This window comes from Bombyx mandarina, chromosome 20, assembly GCF_030267445.1.
Source record: "Bombyx mandarina strain Sakado chromosome 20, ASM3026744v2".
Lineage (NCBI taxonomy): Eukaryota > Metazoa > Arthropoda > Insecta > Lepidoptera > Bombycidae > Bombyx > Bombyx mandarina.
This window is the reverse complement of record NC_143226.1, coordinates 3,746,302-3,772,042: the sequence shown is the minus strand read 5'-3', so window position 1 is coordinate 3,772,042 and position 25,741 is coordinate 3,746,302. Positions and strand designations below refer to the sequence as shown.

The 25,741-nt window shown below is 36.4% G+C and overlaps 2 protein-coding genes across 3 annotated transcripts in view; one reads left to right on the top strand and one right to left on the bottom strand.

The window, feature by feature from the left end:
* Positions 1-16,290, bottom strand: part of LOC149500648 (DGAT1/2-independent enzyme synthesizing storage lipids) — a 37,848-nt gene extending 21,558 nt beyond the window's left edge. The window contains exon 1 of one of the 2 annotated variants that reach the window (XM_089735894.1): positions 16,000-16,290. In XM_089735894.1, coding sequence (XP_089592020.1) covers positions 16,000-16,057 — 58 coding nt within the window. In that variant the 5' untranslated portion in view covers positions 16,058-16,290. Of the gene's footprint in view, positions 1-1,175; positions 1,534-15,999 lie in introns of those variants that run through there. The other variant, XM_089735893.1, reaches the window with a different exon arrangement.
* A 2,420-nt stretch (positions 16,291-18,710) lies between these two features.
* Positions 18,711-25,291, top strand: LOC149500647 (divergent protein kinase domain 2A). Its single transcript, XM_089736154.1, has 3 exons — positions 18,711-19,486; positions 20,511-20,692; positions 24,418-25,291. Exons 1-3 carry the CDS (start codon positions 18,872-18,874, stop codon positions 24,845-24,847), a joined length of 1,227 nt encoding a protein of 408 aa, XP_089592280.1. The 5' UTR covers positions 18,711-18,871; the 3' UTR covers positions 24,848-25,291.
* Positions 25,292-25,741: the final 450 nt, after the last annotated feature.

Sequence of the window (25,741 nt, the reverse complement as noted above, 5' to 3'; positions counted from 1 at the left end):
CGCGACATTTAGAACTGAAAGAACACGATCATGAAGAAAATCTAACAGATCGCTTAATTTCCAAAATATTTTTTGCTGATCGTGACACTTATATGCATGTCATGTATGTATGAGCCAAAACTTAGGAGATAATATTATGGTAAAAATGTTATTAATATTAGTATTTTTATCTTAAGCACAAACGCTCTTAAGCAAGATGTGTTCACACCCAAAAGGGTGAATTCCATAATGTTTTATTTTATGTAAATAAGTTCAATGTTTATGTGTGCAAATTTTATCCACTTATCTATCTTTACTGGTGGTAGGACCTCTTGTGAGTCCGCGCGGGTGGCTACCACCACCCTGCCTATTTCTGCCGTGAAGCAGTAATGCGTTTCGGTTTGAAGGGTGAGGCAGCCGTTGTAACTATACCGAGACCTTAGAACTTATATCTCAAGGTGGGTGGCGCATTTACGTTGTGGATGTCTATGGGCTCCAGTAACCACTTAACACCAGGTGGGCTGTGATCTCGTCCACCCATCTAAGCAATAAAAAAATTAAAAAAATGTGTGAAAAAAATTATTACAAATCTTTTCTTGTCACGGTAAAGTTTTAAATTAAAAGAAAAGCGATGTTACAGTATTAAAGAATCAAATATGAAATAAGTAATCCATTTATTTATATATACATAACATAACTTTGTCTTTGTGCGCAGTCAAATTTTTAAATCGTTGAGACGAAATGCGAAATTATTGATGAGAATCATAATATTTATTTATCTAAAAGTAACTACAGGTCAGCGTGGTCAACTTGATACAACTATTGCATAATAGTAGGAAAGTAAACGGATAGCATTTTGTGGTTTTATTAATAAAACCACAAGATAAGTGGCAATTGAAAACTATTACTAAATAAGTTCATATGACTATAGAAGGAAATAAAAAAAAAAGGATCATTGTCAAATTTCAACTTGGTAAAAAAACAGATTAAAAAACAATGCCATAAAACGAAATCGATATTTAAAATTTAAAAAAAAGATACATAGGTACTCATATTTAAAGACTATAGAACGAAATTAAAAAAAAAAAACGTCACTGTCATATTTATAATTTAAAAAAAAAACAGATTAAAAAAAATATGCCCTAAAAACGTAATCGATATTTAAAATTAGAATTAAAAAAAAAAAAGATACATACTCAGATAAAAGGTCATGTAAATCCCGGCAACCGAGATGGCCACCTGAACGAAATCATTAGTAGTTTCATAATCGAATTTCTTCAGCAGATCACTCATGATGTAGGCTTTCACCGGGCGAGCGGCGCACTGTGTCTCAACCATTTTACACGAAAAAGCAGTCTTTATCTCAAAACGTTACAATTAAAAAATTAACAAAAACAAAAAAAAAAACATAAATGCACTGATAACCCGCTGACCATTGATTAATTTGCATACGCCCGTTGCATGTTTCGAGAAAAAAATATATATCAAAATTGAATAATAAAAAATAAAAAAACACAATACACGTATCAATGTTACGATGTCGCGTCCGTGAATGATTACTGATGAAAGCGTACGTACATACGTAGTAAATTTGCTGACAATAATGCTGACCCTAGCACAATAATAAAGCATATTTATTACTATAAACACGATCGCCAATAATTTCACCTAATGCAATATAAGTTAGACGATTTTAAAAAAAAACTGTCAGCCTTAAGTAGTTTTCGCGGGCATTTTCGCATCTGTCCGAGTGATATTCGAAATTTGAAAATGAATTTTATTTTTAAAACAAAGGCACATGTCAATGACTTCTCAGGTTTTTCGTAAGAGCTAATTTTTATTCTGCTTTTCAAGTTCTCGAACGTGGAACGTGGATTTATATAGACATTAAAATACGCACGATATTAATTAAACAGTTTATATTATCTTCAGTATCGTTCTCTGGTTTAATGATATTCATAAATGAGTGATGCATCAAAATTAAAGTGACAAACAAAATTATAATAAAACAGAATTTTTGTGTGCCAGTTATATTTTGCCAAAACTGGTAAATAGATCATCATGTAGGTTAGGACAAAAGTTTTGTGATGTACTAGCATTCTGCCTCAGCTTAGCCTGTGAGCGGAAACCCGCGCTTAGCATTGCTGTGAAATGTGCCCTACCCTATGTTCTTTCGGAGGGTATTATACTATTTACGTACCGAATTTCTCTCTGAGCTGAATTTCTCTCTCGGATTTTGACGGGAAAATTGAACAATCAAACCGTTACTTTCGCATTAGTAATATTCGTATTAATAAAAATCCTAAAAATATTTAAATAAATCATCCGTTTTTTGCGTAATTTAACAGTATTTTAACCATAATCTATGATTTGAATACAAATAATTATAACGAAAACCAGTCTCGGTTAGTTTATACATATATAAACATACATACATACATAAATGCTGCGGTAGGCAGCGGCTTGGTTCTGCTCCTGGCATTGCTGAAGTCCATGGGCGACGGTAACCACTCACCATCAGGTGGGCCGTATGCTCGTCTGCCTACAAAGGCAATAAAAAAAAAAAAAAAAATATGTTCGGCTTTACGGAGCAATGCGCCTTTGCATTTTCCATCTGTCATTTTAGAACATTTTAGTTCCTTATTTATTTTGCACCTTTTTTTAATAAACATGGCCTCCAGCGAGAATAAGAAACAATATTGTAAAATGAAGGTACAACGGGCGCTTACGTAACATTATATTACATACAATGTTATTATTCTCTTTTACATTACAAATGATTACAGTATTACAAAATTTTACTTGGATAACTTTATTGTTATCAAACAGTTTCTAGATGATATATTACGACACAACTATCATGTTTTCTGTTTAAAATTCATCTAAGTCTAAGATTGGGAGGCACGTGTCAATATTTATTTCATAACTAGCTTTTGCCCGCGACTTCGTCCGCGTGGAATAGTTCACAAATAATGCTTTATTTTAGAACAAATTTGGTTAGCATAAAAAACATTATAGTGAGCCAACCTTAACATATAGACATAATATGCTATCGCGGACTTTTTTAGATCTTTTATAGGGGAACAATTCTGTCATACATTATTTTAGCGAAACTTTAACCGTTTCTGCAGCGCACGCAGCGGAAGCTCTCAAAAGGTTAAAATAACCCCGATTTTGAAACATTCTTTATTGGTGCTCCGCTTGTATTAGTCTTAGCGTGATGTTATATAGCATATAGCTTTCCTCGATAAATGGGCTATTGAACACTGAAATAATTTTTCAAATCGATATAGATATAGATAGTCAGTAATTTTTTTTTATGGTTGAAGGCCTTTCCAGTTTCACCAAGACAGGTGGACGAGCAAAGGCCCGGCCAGGAGGGGTGGGATTTGCTAACAGCTGCCCGAGCGCCTCCGAAGGACACCTAACAACTCATGAGCAGCTGCTTCGCGAATGAATCTACTATCGGATCGGAATCGCGACCCGCTGAGAAGATCCGGCGAGAAACTCAGCGGGCTGACGCATAGGTTAGGTTACCCGTCGAACTCTTTGTCGAGTTCGAAGAATAAAGAGGTGTATACATGATAACAATAATACTAGTTTAGCTCTAATACCAGTGAACCAAAGGTAGTATTGTGGTACGGGTTTTGTTTATGGTATTCAAAACTAGACTATCGCTTACGTAGCGTAAAATGTGTTCTAGAGAGATGACAATGAGCAGCCAGTTGGAAATGTACGAATCTAATTCGCAAAAACCCAAACACTTGGTTAAGTTTAGTTTAGTTTTAGGTTTACCTCGGGTACTTTTTCCTACCTATGCTGATAGCCTTGAGAGGCTATTTCAGCTTTTCACCCTAACGTGTAGGCGAGCTCACGGGGCTCAAACCGGAGCGTTGCTAACACTGTCCCTAGCAAGAGGAGTGCTTCGCAGAATCTACCACCGGATCGGAAACGCGACCCACTGAGAAGATCCGGCGAGAAACTCAGTGGGCTGTGTCTGTGGGGTCAATTGAGTTCCGTAGCTTATGTCTATCGATATCACAGCATGATGCCGCGAACGCGATCTCAAACAGTGACGTCATAATTCAATACGTACACCGTCTTTATATTGTTCAATTCAATTAGAACCGCCTTGACTTAATGGGTTATCTAATTTAGTAATATCTAAACGAATTTACAACATTCCTGCTGTTTTTGATTTTGTTTAATAAATTGTTGCTTTTTAAATAAATAAATCAACGTTCCTATTGATTTAAATTCTATGTCGCTATAACGATGTTAATTAATTAATTGCTAACAAAACTGCGACCCCCACCACCTATGTGCTTAATGCGAGTTTTTTAACGTACTCGATAGGCTCAGTGAATTTGGCCCCCCTTTTTTGATTTTCGTTTTTTTTTTTATTTTTAATTGTTTGTCGTTTGTTCGTTAATGTTCGAATGTAAAAATTGTTTGTTCGTCTATTTTTTTGATCTACATAAGAAATAATTAGACAGTATAAACGCACTTGTTAACAAAACGCTAGTAAATACGGCCATTGCCAGCTGACTGACAAAACCGGCGCATGCGCAATGTAGGCGTGAGGTGATGGTTTGCTTATTGGATATAAAATAATTAATAATTAGGAATTTAATTGTTTTTATGATCGATCAATCAACAATAGTCGTCTAACAAATGAAAACTGATCAAAATTAATTAATCTAAGCGTAGGTACGTTAAAATACGTTAAAATGTTCGGTAGTGAAAATCGATTTTTTTTTTACTTTTGACCCTTCTAATATCATTCAATTTCATATTTTTTAGCTATTAACACCTTTAAATTTAGAGATGATCAATTTGGATACCACTACCGATTTAAGATCAGCACTCAGTACGTTTAGTGCCAGTTTTTTAACTTTTCGATTGCGTACATAAAAGTTAACTTAAATTTGTATGGAGTTCGAACAGCGCCCCTAACGGCAAACGAAGGAAGCTGTTCCAAATCCAATTAAGCAAAAATTACTAAAACTTTATATACTGTTTCTAGCATTTCGGTAACATTGCCACCATAGATAATACACATAAATTAGTTATAGATCAGCAACTCAAGCACTCAACAAAAATGTTTACGGGCGGCGACCGACAGATGGCTTCGCCTCGATTAGTTTCTCATTGCTCCTGTAGATGGTAGTAACATATTACCTATCCTATATTTTATTTATATTGAAGGATTTTGTAAATCTTCAGAAACCACAAATTGATAAAATTTAATCAATTTGTCTATAACAAATAAAGACTTGCATGATTTAGGTATTAATATATTATTTTCTGTGTTTAGTTATACAATAATTAAATGCCTTAACTTTGACGACATATAAGTTTAGGAGCATCCGCTACAAGATGTCGCTAGCTTCCATACAGAAAAATATTTGTCTTAAAGTATCGTAGTTTCAGGGCCCTGATTGGCACAACAACGGATCACCAACAAACCGGCAAACATCATCGTCATCGCAAAATCGTAATCAGCCTCTTTTGCCCGTGTAGACCAATTAAAAAAAAACTTGTCCATTGACAGTGAATACAATAGGTAGTACAGATAACCTTAAAAAGGTGGTTAAATGGAAGAATCGAGACGATTATCGATTTGATTTAAATGAGACGTGCGTCATCTAATTCGGTGTAGTCTGTGATGACGTACATTATTGTTATTATAAGTATCATAATTTCATAACGTGTAATTTTATTTGACGATAATGTTGTTTATATTAGTTAGAAAGCAACCGTGCGTCATTGTATAATAATATATATTTAATTAAACTTATTACATAACCTATGTTTTGACGTTGCGGAAAGATGGGTACGAAATAAGACATTTCCTCTTAATTAATCTATATCTATATATATAAAAGTGAATTGCTGTTCGTTAGTCTCGCTAAAACTCGAGAACGGCTGGACCGATTTGGCTAATTTTTGTCTTGAATTATTTGTGGAAGTCCAGAGAAGGTTTAAAAGGTAAATAAATATTAATATACTCGCAATTAAATAAAAATAACAATTTTGTTTTTACTTTGATGTGTCCCCCGTCGGACGGATTCCTTTTGTTTGTTTTAAGTTTATTTTATACAAAATCTTAGGTCTTTTATTTCTCGATTGAGGCACTACGAAGTCTGCCGGGTCAGCTAGTAAATAACAAAAGCGAAGAATTAATTGTAGACGTTAGGTTAAAAATAAAAATGGCTAACTATTGTCCGTCCGCTGAAAGAATGTCACTTAGCGGGTGATAATCGAGCGAGCCCTGTACGGATATTAGAACGAGAATTTCCCTACAAATTAATTAATTTCATTGAGAAATGAATGAAATGTCCACTTTTTTGATTTTTTTTTATTGCCCTTGTAGGCATTCGATCATACGGCCCACCTGATGGTGAGTGGTTACCGTCGCCCATGGACTTCAGCAATGCCAGGGGCAGAGCCAAGCCGCTGCCTACCACTTAATACTGTCCACAAGCCTCGTTTGAAGAAGGACATGTCATAGCGCTCTGGAAACACCGTGGAGGGGAGCTCATTCCATAGTCGGATGGTACGTGGAAACGCACTGTGGATGACCGCAGTGGCTCCAGGTAGTCTGGATGAACTCTACACCGGTGGCGGGCGGTGCGATGGTAAAAACGAGATGACGATATCATCTCGAACAATTCCTCAAAGCACTGAGATGAATGTAATTTTACGATATATTTGGTGTTCCATCGAACGCATTCTGTTGGCGTACGGACAATACTCGATTATTAGGTATAGAGAGAATCTCCTTTATGTTATTCATACTATATAATTTTAGAAGAAAAGAAAATATGTTACAGCAGTATACGAAGGACATGGCAAAGCAGTTCTACTCACTTTTTAACAGAGTAGAATCAGGAACATCCTTTTATATTTTATTAAAGTCCGTTACAATACATTTTTATTATCTTATTATTTTCTATAATGATAATTAAAATTAATATATTTTAGGTTGAGACGACGGGTCCTTGGGGCCCTGAAGCAAATAATTTTTTAACAGAAATCTCCAAACGCTTGAAGGAGATTACACATGATGCTAAGGCTGGCTGGTACTTTGCACAGAGAGTGAGTCTGGCTGTCCAACGAGGCAACGTAGCCAGTATCTTGGGAATTGTGCCTCCTTCAAGCGCATTGAAAGATCTGTTCTACTGTGTGAGTTGATTTATGTTAAATTATTTTGATTTGACTTTTTGCTAATAATAAATTCATTAAATACAAATATTAATAATAATAATGCTTTACAAAATATCTTTATATAATTATATAAATGTATTTACATGATTGTATAATAATAATAAATTATAATTAATTCAATACATTTTTATTATTTTTTTAAAAATTTCCACTCAATTTGGAATTTTTCACTAATTTTATTATGCGTTTGCATTTTCTTTAAGTTAATTGGTCGTCATTAAGTATTTCGTCAGAAAAAAAATCACATTAATAATCTTTCCGAGACTAAAAATGTAGCATGTTAGATTAAAATAAGAAAATACATACATTAAACCATATATGTAGACAGGTTTATAATGTAAACTTTTTGGATTTTTTTTAATTACCCTTATTTTAGAGCATACATAATCTATGTATGGTACGATGTTATGATCAACCGTGAAATAGACTTTTTGGCGGGGACGCGAGGAGTGAAGTTGTGTGTTTTTTTTAATTTTGTCTATTTAGTGTTTCTTCAGGTTTAAATGTGTAATAACGGTGATTTATTAACTGTTTAATATCTGTATAAGTGAACAAATGTGGGAAAATGAAACAAAGCCGCTGGACGTAACTTCTGGTAACTTGAAAAAATCTCAGTAAATGGTTCACCATTTTACTGAGATTATATTTCATCCCATATCATCTCATCTCATTTAATTTCATCCCGGTTGAATAATGTCTCAAATTATACATCTTCATTTCGTTTCACTCCATATTATAATTTTTCATAAAAATAAGAATATAAATTAAAATAAGACATGACTTAAAGGTCTTAGTTACCAGGTCATAAAATCCCTTAAAAAAATATTAACCGTGAAATTGTTTTTTGCGAACATCGGAGTTACTTACTTAATTAGTTTCGTGCCAGTAGTTTTATACCGGTTCAGTGATAAAAGCATATGATTTGATATTTTGATTGATGCCGCCTACGTTGAGATCCGAGACCGAAGATAAAATTGAACTGTATAAGGACTACCCCACCCTTCAAAACGGGTCGCATGAGTGATAGCCATAGTGTGGTGATACTTAGCCACCATAGGCATTGAGGTGTCACGTATTTATATATGCCATCCCATAGACACAGCCCACTGAGTTTCTCGCCGGACCTTCTGAGTGGGTCGCGATTCTGATCTGGTGATAGATTCTGCGAAGCTTTTGCTAAGGCTAGTATTAGCAAATTCTCTCAAGTTGAGCCCGTGAGCCCACCTACCCTTAGGCCTAGCCTAGTCTTAGGCTATCAGCGAATAGGTAGGAAAAATATGTCAAGAAAATAAAATCGGAAATCGATTTTTCTAACTATTCGTAATTAAATAAAACAAGTGTTGTTTGGATGCGTTTAAAATACAGCATATTGTTCTTTTAATAAAATATTTTAATTAATAATTTAATTTTTTAAATCTTCAATTCAAATTGTAGATAGTTATTTGTCCCCTAAAACATACCATAGAAACCTCATTTCTATATATATATACTAGCTGACCCGGCAAACATTGTGTTGCCTTAAATAAGATTTCTAGGGAAATTCTAGGTTAGAAAAAAAAACCTCATTCAACCACATAATACCTCATTATAACCACCCTTAACATTTAGGGGGATGAAAAATAGATGTTGTCCGATTCACCACCCTGGCCGATATGCACGCTAAGATTCACGAAAATCGGGTCGAGCCGTTTCGGAGGAGTTCAATCACGCACACCGTGACACGCGAATTTTATATATTAGATTTATATATTTTTTTTAAGTTAATCTGTATACTGTATTAAAAACAATTACATATCACATCTATGTATCTCGGAGTCGTGTGCTCTGTCTCTCCGTGTCTCTCTTTAAGTTCCGGTTTAAAGTTCAACAAAGATAAAACTTCAATCTACAATATGACACACACATTCGTAATACGTGTAACGGTTTCGTATTTTCAATTAAATGTTTTAATGTAATAATACTTTTATTTATGATCACATATTTAGGGAGATATAAATTCGAATAACAGCTTCAAAGGACGAAAACGAAACGGCACCTAAGATTTTTATTCGGGTCCTGTTAAGCCAATAACTTTTTATTTAAGACAAGAATTAGTCAAGGAAAGAAACACAATAGCGTACGGTTCGAAGCATTCCCGTGCGTGGGCATTGATCAGAGGAATTTTTTGAGACAATCCCGTTAGAGGTGGTAAGGGGGTCTTGTGAGTTAGCAGTGGTAAATACCGCCACCATTTCCACCGCGAAGCAGTAATGCTTCTTGGTTTTGAAGAGTGCGGCAGCCGTTGTACCGTAAAACTGGGACTTAGAACTCATGTCTCAAGGTGGGTGGCGGCATTTAAGTTGATGTCTTGGGTCTTAGGTTGATCTAAGGAATACATAAAAAATCTCCTTTCAGCATCAAACCATGCGGCACTGGAGACTTTGGTCCTACTAACCAGAACCTCTCTCATTCACAATGCGTTTTCGGAGATGGCTGTTGCTACGTTATTCGACTGGAATGAGCACAACGTCAACGTGTACCCTGAAAGCTTGATGATCCCATAGACACAATGGGAAACGCAGTGGATTTTCACGCCGGTTCTTCTCAGTGGGTCGCGATTCCGATTCCGTAGAATCCACGACGCACTGCTCTTGCTAGGGCAGATGTTGGCAAAATCTCTCAAGCTGGGCTCAGAGAGCTCGCCCACAATGAAGAATAGCTCCTCGAGGCAAATGGCGAATAAAAAAAACCAAAATTGGCGATGCTCTATCCGATGTTCATGTCTAAAGGCCATAACGCAAATGCCGTCGTCTACTGTTTAAATTTTTTATCTTTTAACGAAGTTTCTTAATTAAAATAAACCTTTAAAGACTCTCTATAATGACCAGTAAACGCTTGACATTTTAAAACACATCCAAGCGAGACCTAGGGCTGGATGGCTGCCGTGAATCATATGACACGTGAAGCGAAACGTGGTTGCGAAACAAAAAAAAAACCCTCTCCATACATCCGTCAGTCTAATTTCGTATGTTCAACCTTAAGCGTAGTGTTTTCAGCCGACTTAAAAAAAGATAAAGATTCTCATTTCGAATGTTTTTTATTTCGAATGTTTTTTATGTGTCACTTCAGAATTTATAACTATAAGTCAACTGATTTTGATAGTTTTATTATCTTTTATGTGTTTTGTAAGTTGATACTTCCCATGTACGTTTTAAATTTTTAAATATTATATCAAAGTGGTTTCTTTGTCATCCATAATAATTTATAATGCATTTATAGTTGATTTCGACTATATGGATGACATTCTAATTTTATTAATTTTCTTGTGAACGCTTTTCTTGTTTATTGAATTGTTGTATTATTATGTTACCCCCATAGTGTAAGGTGTTCCTCTACATAGCCTTAATCTATGGCAATATAGACGTTATACAACACATAATTAATAAAGAGTTTATGAGAATGTTTTGTAAGAAGCGAAAAAGGAAAAAGATTAACTAGGAATGGCTGTAGGAATATATAAAAGGAGTAGAAATGGCTGGAAGTAACAGACACGTAAAAAAGGTTTGTGCCTCCTCCACACAACCACTCTCTCTCCATATTATGTAAGAGCACGAAGGGTACTCGACCTGAGAGAATTTGCTAACACTGGCCCAGTGCTGCGCTGAGTCTACCACCGGATCGAAACCGCGACCCACTGAGAAGATCCAACGAGAAACTGAATGGCTGTATCTATGGTTGGCTATACTATGGGTTAGATTAGACAGTTCGTAAGAGCGTCTGTTCATGTGTGTGCGTGTTCGGGGATGTGTTTGTGTGATTTTCATCAGGCATTAGGTACAGATACGTAAAAAAAATATATTTAAAATATTGACGAGGCGTTTTATTTTTTTACTTCCATTCCTACAGTGGTCCCTAAAAGGCCATGAACCTCATACAAAGACAGATCGATGGATATGTTGCCATGAAAAAAAATTGTAACATCGCCTAGTGTTTATTACAGACAACACCTGCCGGCAACATATTATTACCAGCAATAAAATGTTAATGAACTTCGAGGATCGAGTTTGTAATTCATGACTTTTTTGTTTCGATTCGCACGATATTATTATGTAGACAGTTTATTTTTGTTACTTTACCCATTACGATATAAAGGCTAAAAAAAATCATATTATACGAATTCATTCACATTTCATTGTATACAACAAGCTATTTATGTATAACTAGCCGTACTCGCTCGCTTCGCTGGGCATTTAAAATTAACATTATTATATATTGTCATTATTCTTAGGGAGTCCAACACTCACATAGATATTAGCCTATCCATTAAGTACATGTACTTTCTACATGGATACCAAGTTTCAAGTCAATCGGATGCATGGTTCAGTAGTTATAACGGAACATCCGTAATAACCACTATAGATTAATATATTAGTATAGATAATGACTTAAAAAGTGACATTGTACACAGAAGAAGTGGCCTTAATCCATAACTTTAGAAGGCACGTATTAATTGTTCGACCACGAGAACTGTACAGTATTCGATACACCAATAACCTATCGAGGGGTAAAATTTCCCACTGAGTTTCTCGCCGGATCTTCTCAGTGGGTCGCGTTTCCGATCCGGTGGTAGATTCTGCGAAGCACTGCTCTTGCTAGGGCCAGTGTTAGCAACACTCCGGTTTGAGTCCCGTGAGCTCACCTACATGTTAGGATGAAGCTGAAATAACCTCTCAAGGCTATCAGCATAGGTAGGGGAAAAAAAAGAGAAGTAAAAGGCTATTTGTTTTAAGCGATATTTTTGTAACTTTACCACTTCGATAATTGTGTTTGTGATGTTGATAATCGATATCGCAGCGAATCCATACTGCGCGAAAGACGAAAGCAAATGCGATTATAGCTTTTTTTATTTATTCGCCTAGATAGTAGGACGAGCTCACGGCCCATCGTAAAATAGTCGCTGGAAACCATAAACATGAACCGTGTAGATGCCGCCACCCGCCTTGAGACATGAGGTCTAAGTTCGTGTTTTTTTTACAGTACAACAGATGGCGGCACCTACCCGCGCGGACTCACAGACGCCCTACCACCAGTAATAAAAGTTTTCTATCCTATATCTTGAAATATAATAGATTTGATAATTTGATAATAGATTTGTTTGGCTCAAACTGTATCTTGTTAATTTTTTGCTTTGAATTTCTTCTCTACAATACCATCAGGAAGTTTTGGTTTTAAAGATTCCTCTATTTTATCGTGCTTGTTTACGGTATGTTCTTTTAACTGTGTCAGACCTCATATTAGATGGATTCCATTGATCCTCTGCATATACTAATGCGATTATGAAGATCTTCATAATGATTCCAATATTAGTGTTTGCTTCTTTTAAATCCATTGACAAACAAGTATATTTTTTTTAACTGCGATTCACACGTTTTTATTTATTTATTGCTTAGATGTGTGGACGAGCTCACAGCCCACTCGGTGTTAAGTGGTTACTGGAGCCCATAGACATCTACAAAAGACATCTACTCCACGCACACGACGCAGTACGCAGAGTTATACCGACTAAGCACTCTAGATTCATTAGGTAACAATATCCATCGGCCATAGGTATATGTTTATTTTCCTTCCTATTCGCTGATAGCCTAAGGGCTATTCCACATTTTTTTTAAGATTGTAGGATTACTGGTGGTCCGGAGATCTTTCCAGTTTCACCAGGACAGGTGGGCGAGCAGTGCTCAACCAAGAGGGGTGGGATTTGCTCAGTGGGCTGATGCATGGGTTAGGTTGCACGTCGACCTCTTTATCGAGTTCGACGAGTACGGTTATCGAGGTCCCTAAGCCTGGTCCTAGTGTTAGAGCTGAAGGTGTCTTAGGCAAAGGATATTGGATCTGAGGGATCCGTAAGGACGTGTCTAGGGCGTCGACTGTGACTGGCTCCTACGTAATCAGGATTCGGGGAGTAGTCAGCGGTGGCAACGATAAGGCGAATATCATGACAGATAACCTTATCGAAATACCGTTCCGACGCTGACTTCATGTACTTTTGGATTGGGTATTCCAACTACGCCCGGACGGGACATCACTTATTATTCTTATAATGTTATTGAACATGCAATGATACTCGTTCAGTGGAACATCAACCTTAACCCTTTTCTACAAATAGGGCTAGCTAAATTCTAATACATTCACGGCTTCACAGTTGATTAATGCAACTTGCTTGCAACTTTAAAAATGTGTACATTGCTACAAGATGTTTTACAGTTTATCGGATAAGCCGGTTTCTACCCCTCGCAATTATTCCGGTTCGACATCGGAATTACGGGGCAGGTGGTCTGTATAATGATCGTCTCGTATCGATATGCCAATTTAAGTTAAAAAACATTGATGCATTGCATTAATAACACAAAAATGTAAATTTTTTAAGATCTTTTTTTTTTATCTCTGGGATCTGCAAAGGGATGTGGTTTTATGGATATTGTATATAAATTTTCCTAATTATTTCATTGCAATATTATAAACGTGTGAGCCCTAAAAATAATATCAATTCTTTTTGTCGGAATGGGTGAATCGCGACCGAGGACGTCTCACCTTCCGGGTGACGCAAGTGCTCACTGGACACGGCTGTTTCGGCAGCTACCCGCACCTCGTCGCCCGAAGGGAGCCACGCCTGCAGTGGCTGCAACGAGGACATGGCGGAGCACACGCTAGCGTACTGCCCCGCTTTTGCGGAGCAGCGCCGCGTCCTCGTTGCAAAGATAGGACCGGACTTGTCGCTTCCTACCGTCGTGGCTACGATGCTCGGCAGCGATGAGTCCTGGGAGGCGATGCTCAACTTCTGCGAGTCCACCATCTCGCAGAAGGAGGCGGCGGAACGGGAGAGGGAGAGCTCTTCTTCCCTCTCAGCGCCGTGCCGCCGCCGCCGAGCTGGGGGTCGGAGAAGGGCGTTTATCCAGCTCCGGCCCCTATGAGGAGGTAGTCTCCTCCCGGTGATGGTCACGGGGCGACCTAAGGGGGTTGAGGCTGCGCCGCATGCTTCCGTCACTTTAGCGCGCTGGCACCCTGGCTGGACGGGACGACGCGTCGGCGGCTGCGGACTGCGATGCGGTCCGCATTGTCGTCCGCTGTCGTCGCCGAACATACTGTGGAAGAGCAACCCGGTCGGCAGTGTATCGCGTTCCGACTCGGCAGGCTGGTTCTGGCCCAGCGGGGTATCCCGGAACACGAGCGGCATCGCCCGGGCGGGCTGGTAGGGCCGCCGTACCGCGGAGACCGGCGTCGTTGGTCGTCGACTATCGCCTCGACGACCCGTCGGTCGGGCGTCTTCGGCGTGGCGCCGCCTGTCTGGTTGTAGTCTTGACTGCGGGAACCCCCCTACTCTGACCGCGTTTTGACCCCGGACAGAGATCGGACGTCGGGTGTAAGAGTCCTTGGGCCCGCGGTCTGCTCCAAACACCTTGCAGATCGTCAAGTCCCACATACCCCGCGCGGCTCCTAGGCGCGGGAACCTCGTAGGAGGTTCGATCCCCGGCCCGAAATAAAAAAAGGTTATAGTGGTGTGCACAGTACCAGCACTTGCGATTTCGTATTTTGTATGCCACGCTCACATTTACCAAAACGACATGGTCATTGTGAATTCAATGTACATTTCCCTTCTTTGAAATCGTACCTTTGGAATCGTATCGTGCTCTTTACTCAAACGAGGAGGCAAATGTGCACATTTACCGTGTAGTGTGTAAGTTAGTAGTAAGCCAGTCAGAAATATAGCGTTGTGCAACTAAGACGTGCATTTTATTATATCCCGCGAACCCCGCACACCGCATGGCGACCCTAGCCAGTCGTGCGATAAAAATCGCCGCGTGCACTTGCACAGTTATATACGCATGTACACGAAAATGTGTACTTTTGCTGCAATATCTACTTTTACCGTAACATATGTATTTATAAGTAAAATAAACCTTCAAGATTACATTCTTTGTTCTTAAATAAGATTGTTACTGATTGTAGTATTATTTCCAAAGTATTTAAACTATTTGGTTCCGCTACACGATAACAGTTTAACCGCTATAAACATTTTTAATGAGCCAATACTTTGTAGCTTAATACAGCATTTTATTTATACTTCCATAAACTTTACTTTAATTCAATATTTGATTAATGTTTACTTGTCATGTTAAATTTGATTTTCATTTATTCGTATTTTAATGAGTGGTTTTTAACTTTAAAAAGTATTTGTTTTTATCAAATAAATCCTATTAGAATATATCATTTATGATTTGGCCTTGATAACAATTTATTTATAACTTATTCAAGATCTTTATCCACATAGCACAATAACTTATAGTATGAAATATAAAAAAATCATTGTTATATATTTTCCATACATATCTATACAATATCTTTGTTTTTGTATCTTTGAGTTTGTATGTGTAAGTAATGGCCGGCAACACTTGACACATGTGAAGTAATAGTTTTTTAATATTGGAATGTTTATTTAAATGTTTAAAACAGATGGTCTTCTCTTCAGTCATGACTGGAACTTCTCATCTAGACATGGACTGTACAACATCTTAGGGTTTTATAAAAATAAAATATTGCAATGGTTTAATAGTGTACAAAGTGTTTGTAATATATATTAACCATGAAGCAGAGTTTTTTTAAATAGCCCCTCGCCTCCAGAATCCAATCGCCTCAAATTTACCCGTCTAACAGTTTTCATGCTTATTTTTGATGGACATTTTAGGGTTACTTTCTCCAACTATTATTCAAAGTATATATTAAAATTGCATTAGAAATTATATCTCAAGTACTTACCGATCATATCATACAAGCTAGCGGTGTAGTTGTCCATAAAATAACTAACGAAACCCATTTTTAATAGTATCTGATCAGTTCATATGTAAACAATGTTAACAATTCGTTTACAACACTAAAGTTAACACAACGATTTGGTTAATTTAAGAGAATCCGTTTACTCGTCATCGAATTATGTTTGAATATCGTTTTGCTTGCTTACAATTTTTCGTACTGCTACAAAAAATAACAGCAAACTCTTGTTTTCATTATTTTTAATACTCTCATTCCATGATTCGACAAGTCAAATCTGACATTTGACATTTTGCAGCATAAAGTAATTCTATTTGCCAATACTGGAAAGGCGAGGGTGTCACGTCGTAAATAAGACATCACATCATATGTTTAACACACACGGATACATCACACGCAATGTTGTATACATAAACTATTCTTCGAACTAAGCCTGCTCTTTTAGCAGGATATTAATTTTTTTTCTGTAATGCCCTACCAAACACATCTTATAAAAAGTTAAAAAGTGTAGTAGGAAAATAGGATTTTCAGCATAGGACTAGGCCCTCGTGTTCTATACAGGAGGAAAAAAGAACCATCAAAAATACGATGAAAACAATTTATAACAAAAATGAAATATGCTTACAAGCTCTGTGAAAGTGCACAAATGTGGGACAATAAAACAAAGTCGCTGGATGTAACTTCTTGGGATCCTCCAAAAAGTCTCAAAGAGATTATATCTCATCCCATATCATCTCATTTAATTTCATGTCATGTTTCTTATTACTCAACTTCATGTAATTTCACTTCATATTATCATTTTTCATATGAATTAAAAAATATATAATTATATACTTTTTATTTATATAATATATAAAAGATTAGGCTGTGTGGTGTGACACCTTTGCCTTTCCGGCTGGAAATCTCATGGAGTTAATAAGTATAAGTATAAAGTTGTAGGTACTTATTAACTCAGGTGACTGAAGTTAGCCCCTCAAAAAAATTTTTCTTTCCTGTTTTCTACTTATTTTCTATTAATTCGTTTGTTCATCATTTGTTCTTGATTGTTCACTGTTAATAATTGTTTGTTCTGCATTTATTTACTTAAAAAAAAAATTTAAAAATATACCTACAAGTTAGCCCCTCTAATGCAATTTTTAATATTTTTTCATCCTTAATGACTCGTAAATATTCATTTTCGATTGTTCTTATATAAAACACTTTTGTTCTCTTTCGAAATTACTCATTTTTTGTTTAATTAACTATTTGTATTAGTTGAATAAATGTATGCAAAATATGTGTACTGCGCATGCGTCAACTATAATGCCTCAACTTTCTACGCGGTTTTAATCGTGAAAAAAAAACAATTATAAATCCTGAAGGATCAATTAATTGGTATACAGTTTAATTAAAAAAATTAAAAAATAAATAAATGAAATAATGTGCATTCGCGTAAAGTTAGACCAAATACATTTTTTTCATCCTCTTACCTATCGTATTAAAATGTTATTTTACTAATGTTAGGAATATAATTTCGACTGTGTAAAAAAGTTATTATAATGTATACCTACATTATCTCTTGAAAGATAAATAATGAACATATTTACTTATTCGTTTATATTACCTATGTGAACTCCCTATCTTTTTTATACCTTCATAACGATAATGATGGAAAAAATGTATTTGGTCTAACTTAACGCCAATGCACATTATTTCATTTAATTATTTTTTAATTTTTTTAATTAAACTGTATACCAATTAATTGCTCCTTCAGGATTTATATTTGTTTTTTTTTTTCACGATTAAAACCGCGTAGAAAGTTTAGGCATTATAGTTGACGCATGCGCAGTACACATATTTTGCATACATTTATTCAACTAATAAAAATAGTAAATTAAACAAAAAACGAGTAATTTCGAAAGAGAACAAAAGTGTTTTATATAAGAACAATCGAAAATGAATATTTACGAGTCATTAAGGATGAAAAAATATAAAAAATTGCATTAGAGGGGCTAACTTGTAGGTATATTTTTAAATATTTTTTTTAAATAAATAAATGCAGAACAAACAATTATTAACAATGAACAATCATGAACAAATGATGAACAAACCAATTAATAGAAAATAAGTATAAAATAGGAAAAAAAAAATTTGTTGAGGGGCTAACTTCATTCACCTTATTAACTCCATGGGAAATCTACACCGTTTTTTTTTATAGATATTTTATGACCTGGTTACTAAGACCTTTAAGTCATGTCTTATTTTAATTTATATTCTTATTTTATGAAAAATGATAATATAGAGTGAAATGAAATTAAGATGATTAATTTTAGACATAAATCAACTGGGATAAAATTTAATGAAATAAGATGAGATAATATGGGATGAAATACCTGTAATCTCAGTAAAATGGTGGTCATTTTCTAAGATTTTTTCAGTGGAGGATCCTGAGATGTTACGTCCAGTGGCTTTGTTTCATTTTCCCACATTTGTGCACTTTCACAGATATTAAACAGTTAATAAACCACCGACATTACACATTTAAACTTGAAGAAACACTAAATAGACAAAATAAACCAAATCACACAATTTCACTCATCGCGTTCCCGGCAAAACGTCCATAAATAAAATAAAACAAAACTACTAGTTCTACCATAGATATAAAGCAGACAAGGCTGTATGGGCTTAGATCCCCTTGCCTTTCCTAACAAGGAAAAATTGTACCAAAAAAAAAATAGTTCTACCATAGATTATTATTTTTATTCCTAAATTTTAATATTGTTTACAAGCACTGTTGGTGTGACCTATTTTTCTAAATTAATTTATTTTTGTAATTTGTGATGTTTTCACTATTGTATCAAACAGATATAACAACAGAAACATGAACGATAAAATATATTCAAGAATGCTTTTACGTCGTAGATTCTGGAAACGGATAGGATTCATGACAATTGTTTTTGTTATTTCTTTTTACATCTCTCTTTTATTATTCGGTGATTTTAAAACACCTAGAGTCATGTATTTAACCGAGTTAGACCGCTGCCCTGCTTGCTACGGCGTCAACGTTTGCCCAGCTTTATATTCAAATCAAATAACATTAGAATCTCATACATGGTCTAGTATATTCAACGTTAAAAACATTTACTACGGGTACACAAAAACAAAAAGAAGAATCGTTTTAAAGAAATTGGCTCACAGTTCGGAATTAAAAGACTTCGATAGTAAACTATGTAGCTATTGGAATTTAAAAAAAACCTGTAAGCCCATGAATTTGCTGAATGTTTCCAATTTGGATGAGAAAATTATTAATTTAGTCGAATATAACTTGACTACGCCTGTAATGGAGCCTAGGAAGGGCCTAATACTATGCCCATATCCATACAGTATTTATGATTTAGTCAACCCAGCTATAGCAGAAAGGAATGGAAATTACAATTCAGAAATGTTAAATGTTTGGACAATGCTAAAAATCAATCCAGAGCCCATTATATTGCAGGTAGTTTTATTACACTTAAGGTTTTTTGTAGCCTTAGTAACTCTTTCAAATATTTTTATTGGCATATCAATGATTTTGATGGAATGAATAACTTAGCAGTCGATGGAATTGCCATGTGGTTGCTGGGTACATGATGTTGCTGAGAGAGGAATTTGGAGAATGCTAGAAGACTAGCAAACCTGGTGTACAGCTGTACATAGGGGCCTGTATAAATTGTATGCTAACCATGATCAATGCATTCCTTTCTGTGCCTTGCTAAATTTGATAGGAATCTATTAGTACACCTTCATATGTTCATTCAGAGAAGGTCTTTTAGCGTTATACTCACCGGTATACCTCTCACTCTTGCTTCAAAAGCAATGAATTTATCACAAAGATATCTATTTTTTGTTTTCTTTTGTTTGTGTAATCTTCAGGTATACATATTTGTATCGCACTGTTTCCCAAGTTCTATTAGTACTACAATTTATGCATTTTAACTTCTAGCCTTACTATTTGGCATTTCTATTTACATGGCCTGTTGGCCTATAAATTCACCTATATAGTCTCCTAATCAATTTTTCTGTTGATTTTATTTGTCTGTGTAGTAACACTGTCTCTGTGTTAGTAAAGCTTGTCCTAATTGTGCTGCAGCCTCAAACACAACTGGTTGATAAAGTGTTTAGCACTTTTGTCTCAAAACTGAAAACACACTGTGGTGTATTAGTGTGGGTACTGATCATTCTATTGCATATAGATGTATTTAATATATCTGAATATAATAAAAATAAGAAAATAAGTATCCTCACTAATACACACACGCTGCCGTAATGCAATGGTAATTTGTAACGGTAGGCAGTAGCTTGGCTCTGCTCCTGGCATTGCTGAAGGTAACTACTCATCATCAGGTGGGCCGTACACTTGTCTGCTTACAACGGCAATAAAAATATATATTATTTTTATTAATTTGTTTAGTGATTTATTTTATTAATGTTAAATTGTTCAATGGTATATTGCGTACATTATAAAATCATATTAATTTCAGACACTATCAAAATCTCAAGGTTGGCCTGTGCCTGCATATGGAGGAGTCTGTGGTAGGCTGGAAGTAGTGGGTTATGAAGGAGAGCCCCTGTCAGACTTGTTACACATAGCGTGGCATCGGAAACTAAAGCATGCAAGAAAGATCCTTGATGCTGCTATGGATTTTACATTTAAACACGATAGGTAAGATTTAATTTTTAACTTATCATAAACTAGCGACCCGCCCTCGCTTTGCTTCGGAAACTGTAATTTATTATTGATTTCTCCACTATTTAATAGATATTATTATTATACCTAGTCAGGTCATAAATTCTGTCACATGTTTAATGTAAAATAATTGAAACAAGTTTATTCATTATGTAACCATTCGTATACCAAAATGAACTTAACAAAACATAGATTCTTATGACACTAAAGTTTATTCAAAATGACCTCCGTGATTTTGAATACAGGCCTTCAATCTGCGCGGCCAGTCATCTATCGCAGCACGAACGAGGTCCATGTCAATATCGGCGGCTGCCTTAATCAAAGATGTCTTGAGTGACTCCAAATTGGGATGAGGCTTTGAGCACGCCTTTTCCTCCAAGTGTTGCCATATCTTGTAATCTAACGGATTCAAATCTGGACTGGAGGAGGGCCAGTCTTCGTGCCGGATGAAGTCGATTTCACGCGCCGCCAGCCAGTCTTGTGTGCTCTTCGCTCTATGAGCTGGCGCCGAATCTTGTTGGAATACCCAGTGCCTGTTATTGAACATGGTATGAGAAACAGGTTCCACAAGGTTCGTCAGGACTGTATTTTGATACACAACTGCATTCGTTTTTACACCTTTCTCACAAAAATGTACCTCTGTTAAGCCCCAATAAGAAACTCCCAACCATACCATGAGCGAGGATGGAAAATGACCTCGTTGGACACGCGGAATACGGTTGCTCGCTTCTTCACTACTGTGTGCGTACACCTTATCATTTTGTTTGTTGTAGCTCTCTTCTACGGTAAAAATGTTTTCATCCGATAAAAGAATTTCCCGATATTTTTTTTCCCGCGTACCGCTTCAACAAAGCGCGGCATCTCTTCAGTCTCCGGTCCATTAGACGAGCATTCAAACGATGTCCTGTTTTTCTTCGATATGCCCGAAGTCCTAAGTCTTCATTTAACACCCTTTTCACCGTGGTTCTGCTTAACCCCATCTGAAGGGCCAACAGTTTCTGCTTACGTTTGGGATTTCTTTGAATTCGCGCCTTCACAGAATTTATCACTGCTGGAGTCCTAACAGACCGAGGGCGACCACTTTTTGACCTGTCATCTACACTAGAGTCTTCATTGTATCGTTTGATGGTACGATAAACGAATATTTTAGTTATATTCAAATTTTTCAGTATGTTAAAAATTTGAATTGGCGCCTAACCGCAACGATGCAACGCAATAACTGCAACACGGTCTTCTTTAAGCGTCCACTCCATATTTAAAAATGAGTAAAATTCTAAAAGTATACATTTTTATTTTCATGAACAATTCGAAATTCGAATTCAATAAACTTTTTTGTGGCCAGCATTCTAAAAGAAAAGTTTTTACTGTGTGACAATACCTATGACCTGACTAGGTACATATAAACCTTCCTCTTGCGTATCCGTTGCGTACTTTTAAAGATTTAAGCATACAATACGACCGACGTAACTTGGCGAGTCCGAACTTCGCGCAGAAGGCTGCGCACAAACGTTTTTAGGAACCAAATGGTGGTATGAGCAACGTGCGCGGGGCGGAGGTCTAGGCTAGGGATTGACTCTATGTAAACACAATCGTCCCTTTATTCAATCAAATATCACAATCGATTTTTATCGGTTTGGAATTTATTGATTTTTGTTTATATGAGATAATGAATGAAAGAGATTTACAAACATATTGAATGTTGTCGTTAGTAAACGAGACTTCATCTTTAATAAAAAAAAAAACTAATAACACTTTATTTTCTTGGTTGAAAGACATGATTTAGTTGAATATCAGTTATTTATCAACAACTACTACAATAGGGACTGTTCGTGAATATTTTAAACCTCCTATAAAATGGAATATAAATATATATTTTTATATAAATTTTAATCAATTTGAAAAAAAATCGATTAAACAACATCCTCAAACACGCATATTGGACATCCCTTTTCTTGACATCGTATAAATTCGGTAATTCTCGGTATGCGGTAATGTGTCTCACTCACACGCTAGCATTAGTGTCGTGTTCGTGTCGCTATCTCTGTCTTGAGTACGGGCGGCTACAAAAGTTTTCATTGATTTGTTATTATTATACTGTTTTTGTTTAGTGCTCAGTTTTTTGTTTAGTTTTAAGATTGTTTGTGTTTAAATTTGTTTTAGTATTGAGTGTCCCTTGGCATTTATACTATTCGTTAACAAAGATGCCACCAAAGCATAATAGTGTTTTAAATCGACGGCCGACAAACATAATTTTTGATTTTTTTTTAAAAAGAAAAAGAAGAAGGCCTAAAAGATGTTGACAGTTTTATTTAGAGTTGCTAACGATCTGGTGTATCGCAACGCACAGTACAGCGGATCGCAACTGAAGGCAGTGTTGGGCTTACTTTCGAATTAATTTAATTACGTTATTTTTACCGCTTTCTGTCTTAATTTATTATTTTTTTATTACCTCTCTTTAATTTATTACGTTATTTTTATAGCTTTCTCTCTCATAGTGTTTTGATATTCATTTTATTTGTACTTGGTCCCTGTATATGGAAATTTTAATTCGTATTTTGATTTAAAAAAATGAATGCTAATAACACTTTTTTTTACAAGTGTACATGCGCGAAAGTTGACCTGCGGCTATATTCAGACTCGCCAAGTTACGTCGGTCGTACTGTACATAGGGATATAGGGACAGAGAAAGCGATTTGTTTTATATTATGTAGCGATGAATATAAATAAGTTGATAAGATTTTGAATTGTAGATCTGTGTTGATTATTTATTTATTTGTAACTATAAATGTTCTTATCTCTGAGAAGCAGCTTTGCTTTTGCAGTAGACAACGGCTTGGCTGTGCCCCTGGTACATTGATTGAAGTGACATGAAAGAAAAACCAGTATGCATATTAACAAATGCCCATAGGGTGTATCGTTACACACATTTAAGGATAACCACCTTTCTATTTTTGCCAGGAAGCTTGTATTCTGGTTTACAGGGTGGAACAGCTATTATAATATAGAATTGAGACATACATCTGACATCCACAGTGTCCAAAACCAACGTCCACCATGAGATATGAGGTGTAAACCTCATTTTTTTTTTTTCCGGGCCGAGGGCCGAACCTTCTACGAGGTCCCCGCGCCTAGGGGACGCGCGGAGTATGTGAGACTCAACGATCTGCAGGTGTTGAGAGCAGACCGCGGGCCCAAGGAATTAAGGGCCCACCCACTAAACGACTCCCCTGCACTCTTACACCCGGCGTCCGATCTCCGTCCGGGGTCAAAACCCGGTCAGAGTAGGGGGGTTCCCGCGGTCAACACTACAACCAGACACGCGGCGCCACCCCGAGGACGCCCGACCGACGGGTTGTCGAGGCGATAGTCGACGACCAACGACGTCAGTCTCCGCGGTACGGTGGCCCTTCAGGCCGCCCGGGCGATGCCGCTGGTGTTCCGGGATACCCCGCTGGGCCAGAACCAGCCTGCCGGGTCGGAACGCGATACACCGCCGACCGGGTTGGTGTAGACCTCATAGCTCAAGGTGCCTATCAGTAGACTTATTGTTATTTGTGTAGGCTCTGGTAACGATTCCACATCACGTCAGTTGTGAGTTCAGACACCAGGCGATACAAAAAAAAACTCAAACTTAAATTCATTCGAGAAAACCTTAATAATTTACTAATAAATAAATCAACAAAAACTTTTCTGAATTTCAGGTTCCGTTTCTACATAATGGACTGGTCAACCGACAATATAGTGGCAAACGAAAGAGATGAAGTGACATTTGTTGATTTAGAAGACGTCATTATACTAGACAAACACATATCACCTAAAAAGGACCTGCCGCACTGGTATCAGCGTTATATACATGATATAGACGGTCCAGGTTTTGTGTTTTCAATCGAGAATATGTGTAAACATCATCTGAGCGACCATAATATATGGGCAGCCTGTTACGTTTTAGCCGGTGAAGAAGCGTATTTGTACCCTATTCCCTCACAAGTTAATGCTTCACGGCCTCATTTAGACAAGCTATTGAATAAGTGTCTGAATGGCGATGATCGTTTCAGCACTGTGACAAAGTTACAGCATGTTATTGATGATCTTTTGAACGATGTCAAATTATTTCATTATGGCATTAGATGAGTTTTATTATTTTTCAAATTAATGATAACGAATGTACGTTGTCTTAAGGGTCAAGAACATCAGATTGGTAGTAATTAGGTACCAGTAAATAATAAAAATATTTAGGTACCTTGATGTAATGAAATTGTAGTTACTAATTAAAATGAAAAATATATAAATTTGAAAACGTATTTTATGTAGGTATGTGTGGTACTGGCGCCATACATGTACTGTGGTGTACTGTGATTTTGTTTTTCTTGACAGATTAGACAGAGACTAAGTTTTTGTAATCTGATTCAAATTTTGATGATTTTACATTTCATTGAAATCCTGGAAGATATATGATTTTAATGTAGGTACCTAACAAAACAATCTAAAGTCATTTTGAGATTCACGAACATAGGTCATAATAACTTCACGAAATTAAAATGTTAAATAAAGATGCTTTTTTTCTTTCTCCATCAAGTTGATTGCGGGTGTTCGAAATAAGTATTATTATAGTAACCGGCAAACTTCTTGAGCAAATGACCTTGACTGCGCAGAACCGAATTTTAGATCACTTTGGTGGTGAGGGTGAGGCGCGACGGCAGGGGAAATCGTATCGAGCGCGTTATTGGTAGATCAGTCGAACCTTGCGTCCCGCACCGCGCCCTCGTTCCGCTTGCTCCCAAAAGTACGCTTGCGTACAGTGAAAAGTCTATCGTTATTAATCGTTAAGTTATTTGTTATAATTGCTAAAATTTAAAGAAGATATAAATTTTAATGGCTCGGTATGAAGTTTACGACGAATTAAGAAAGAGCTAGGCTTCAGCTGGAAAAAAACAGAAAATAATCGGAAGCTGGTAATTGAAAAAAATTACATGCGATTACTACGAATCGAATATCTTCAAAAAATAATTAATTATAGACAAAAAA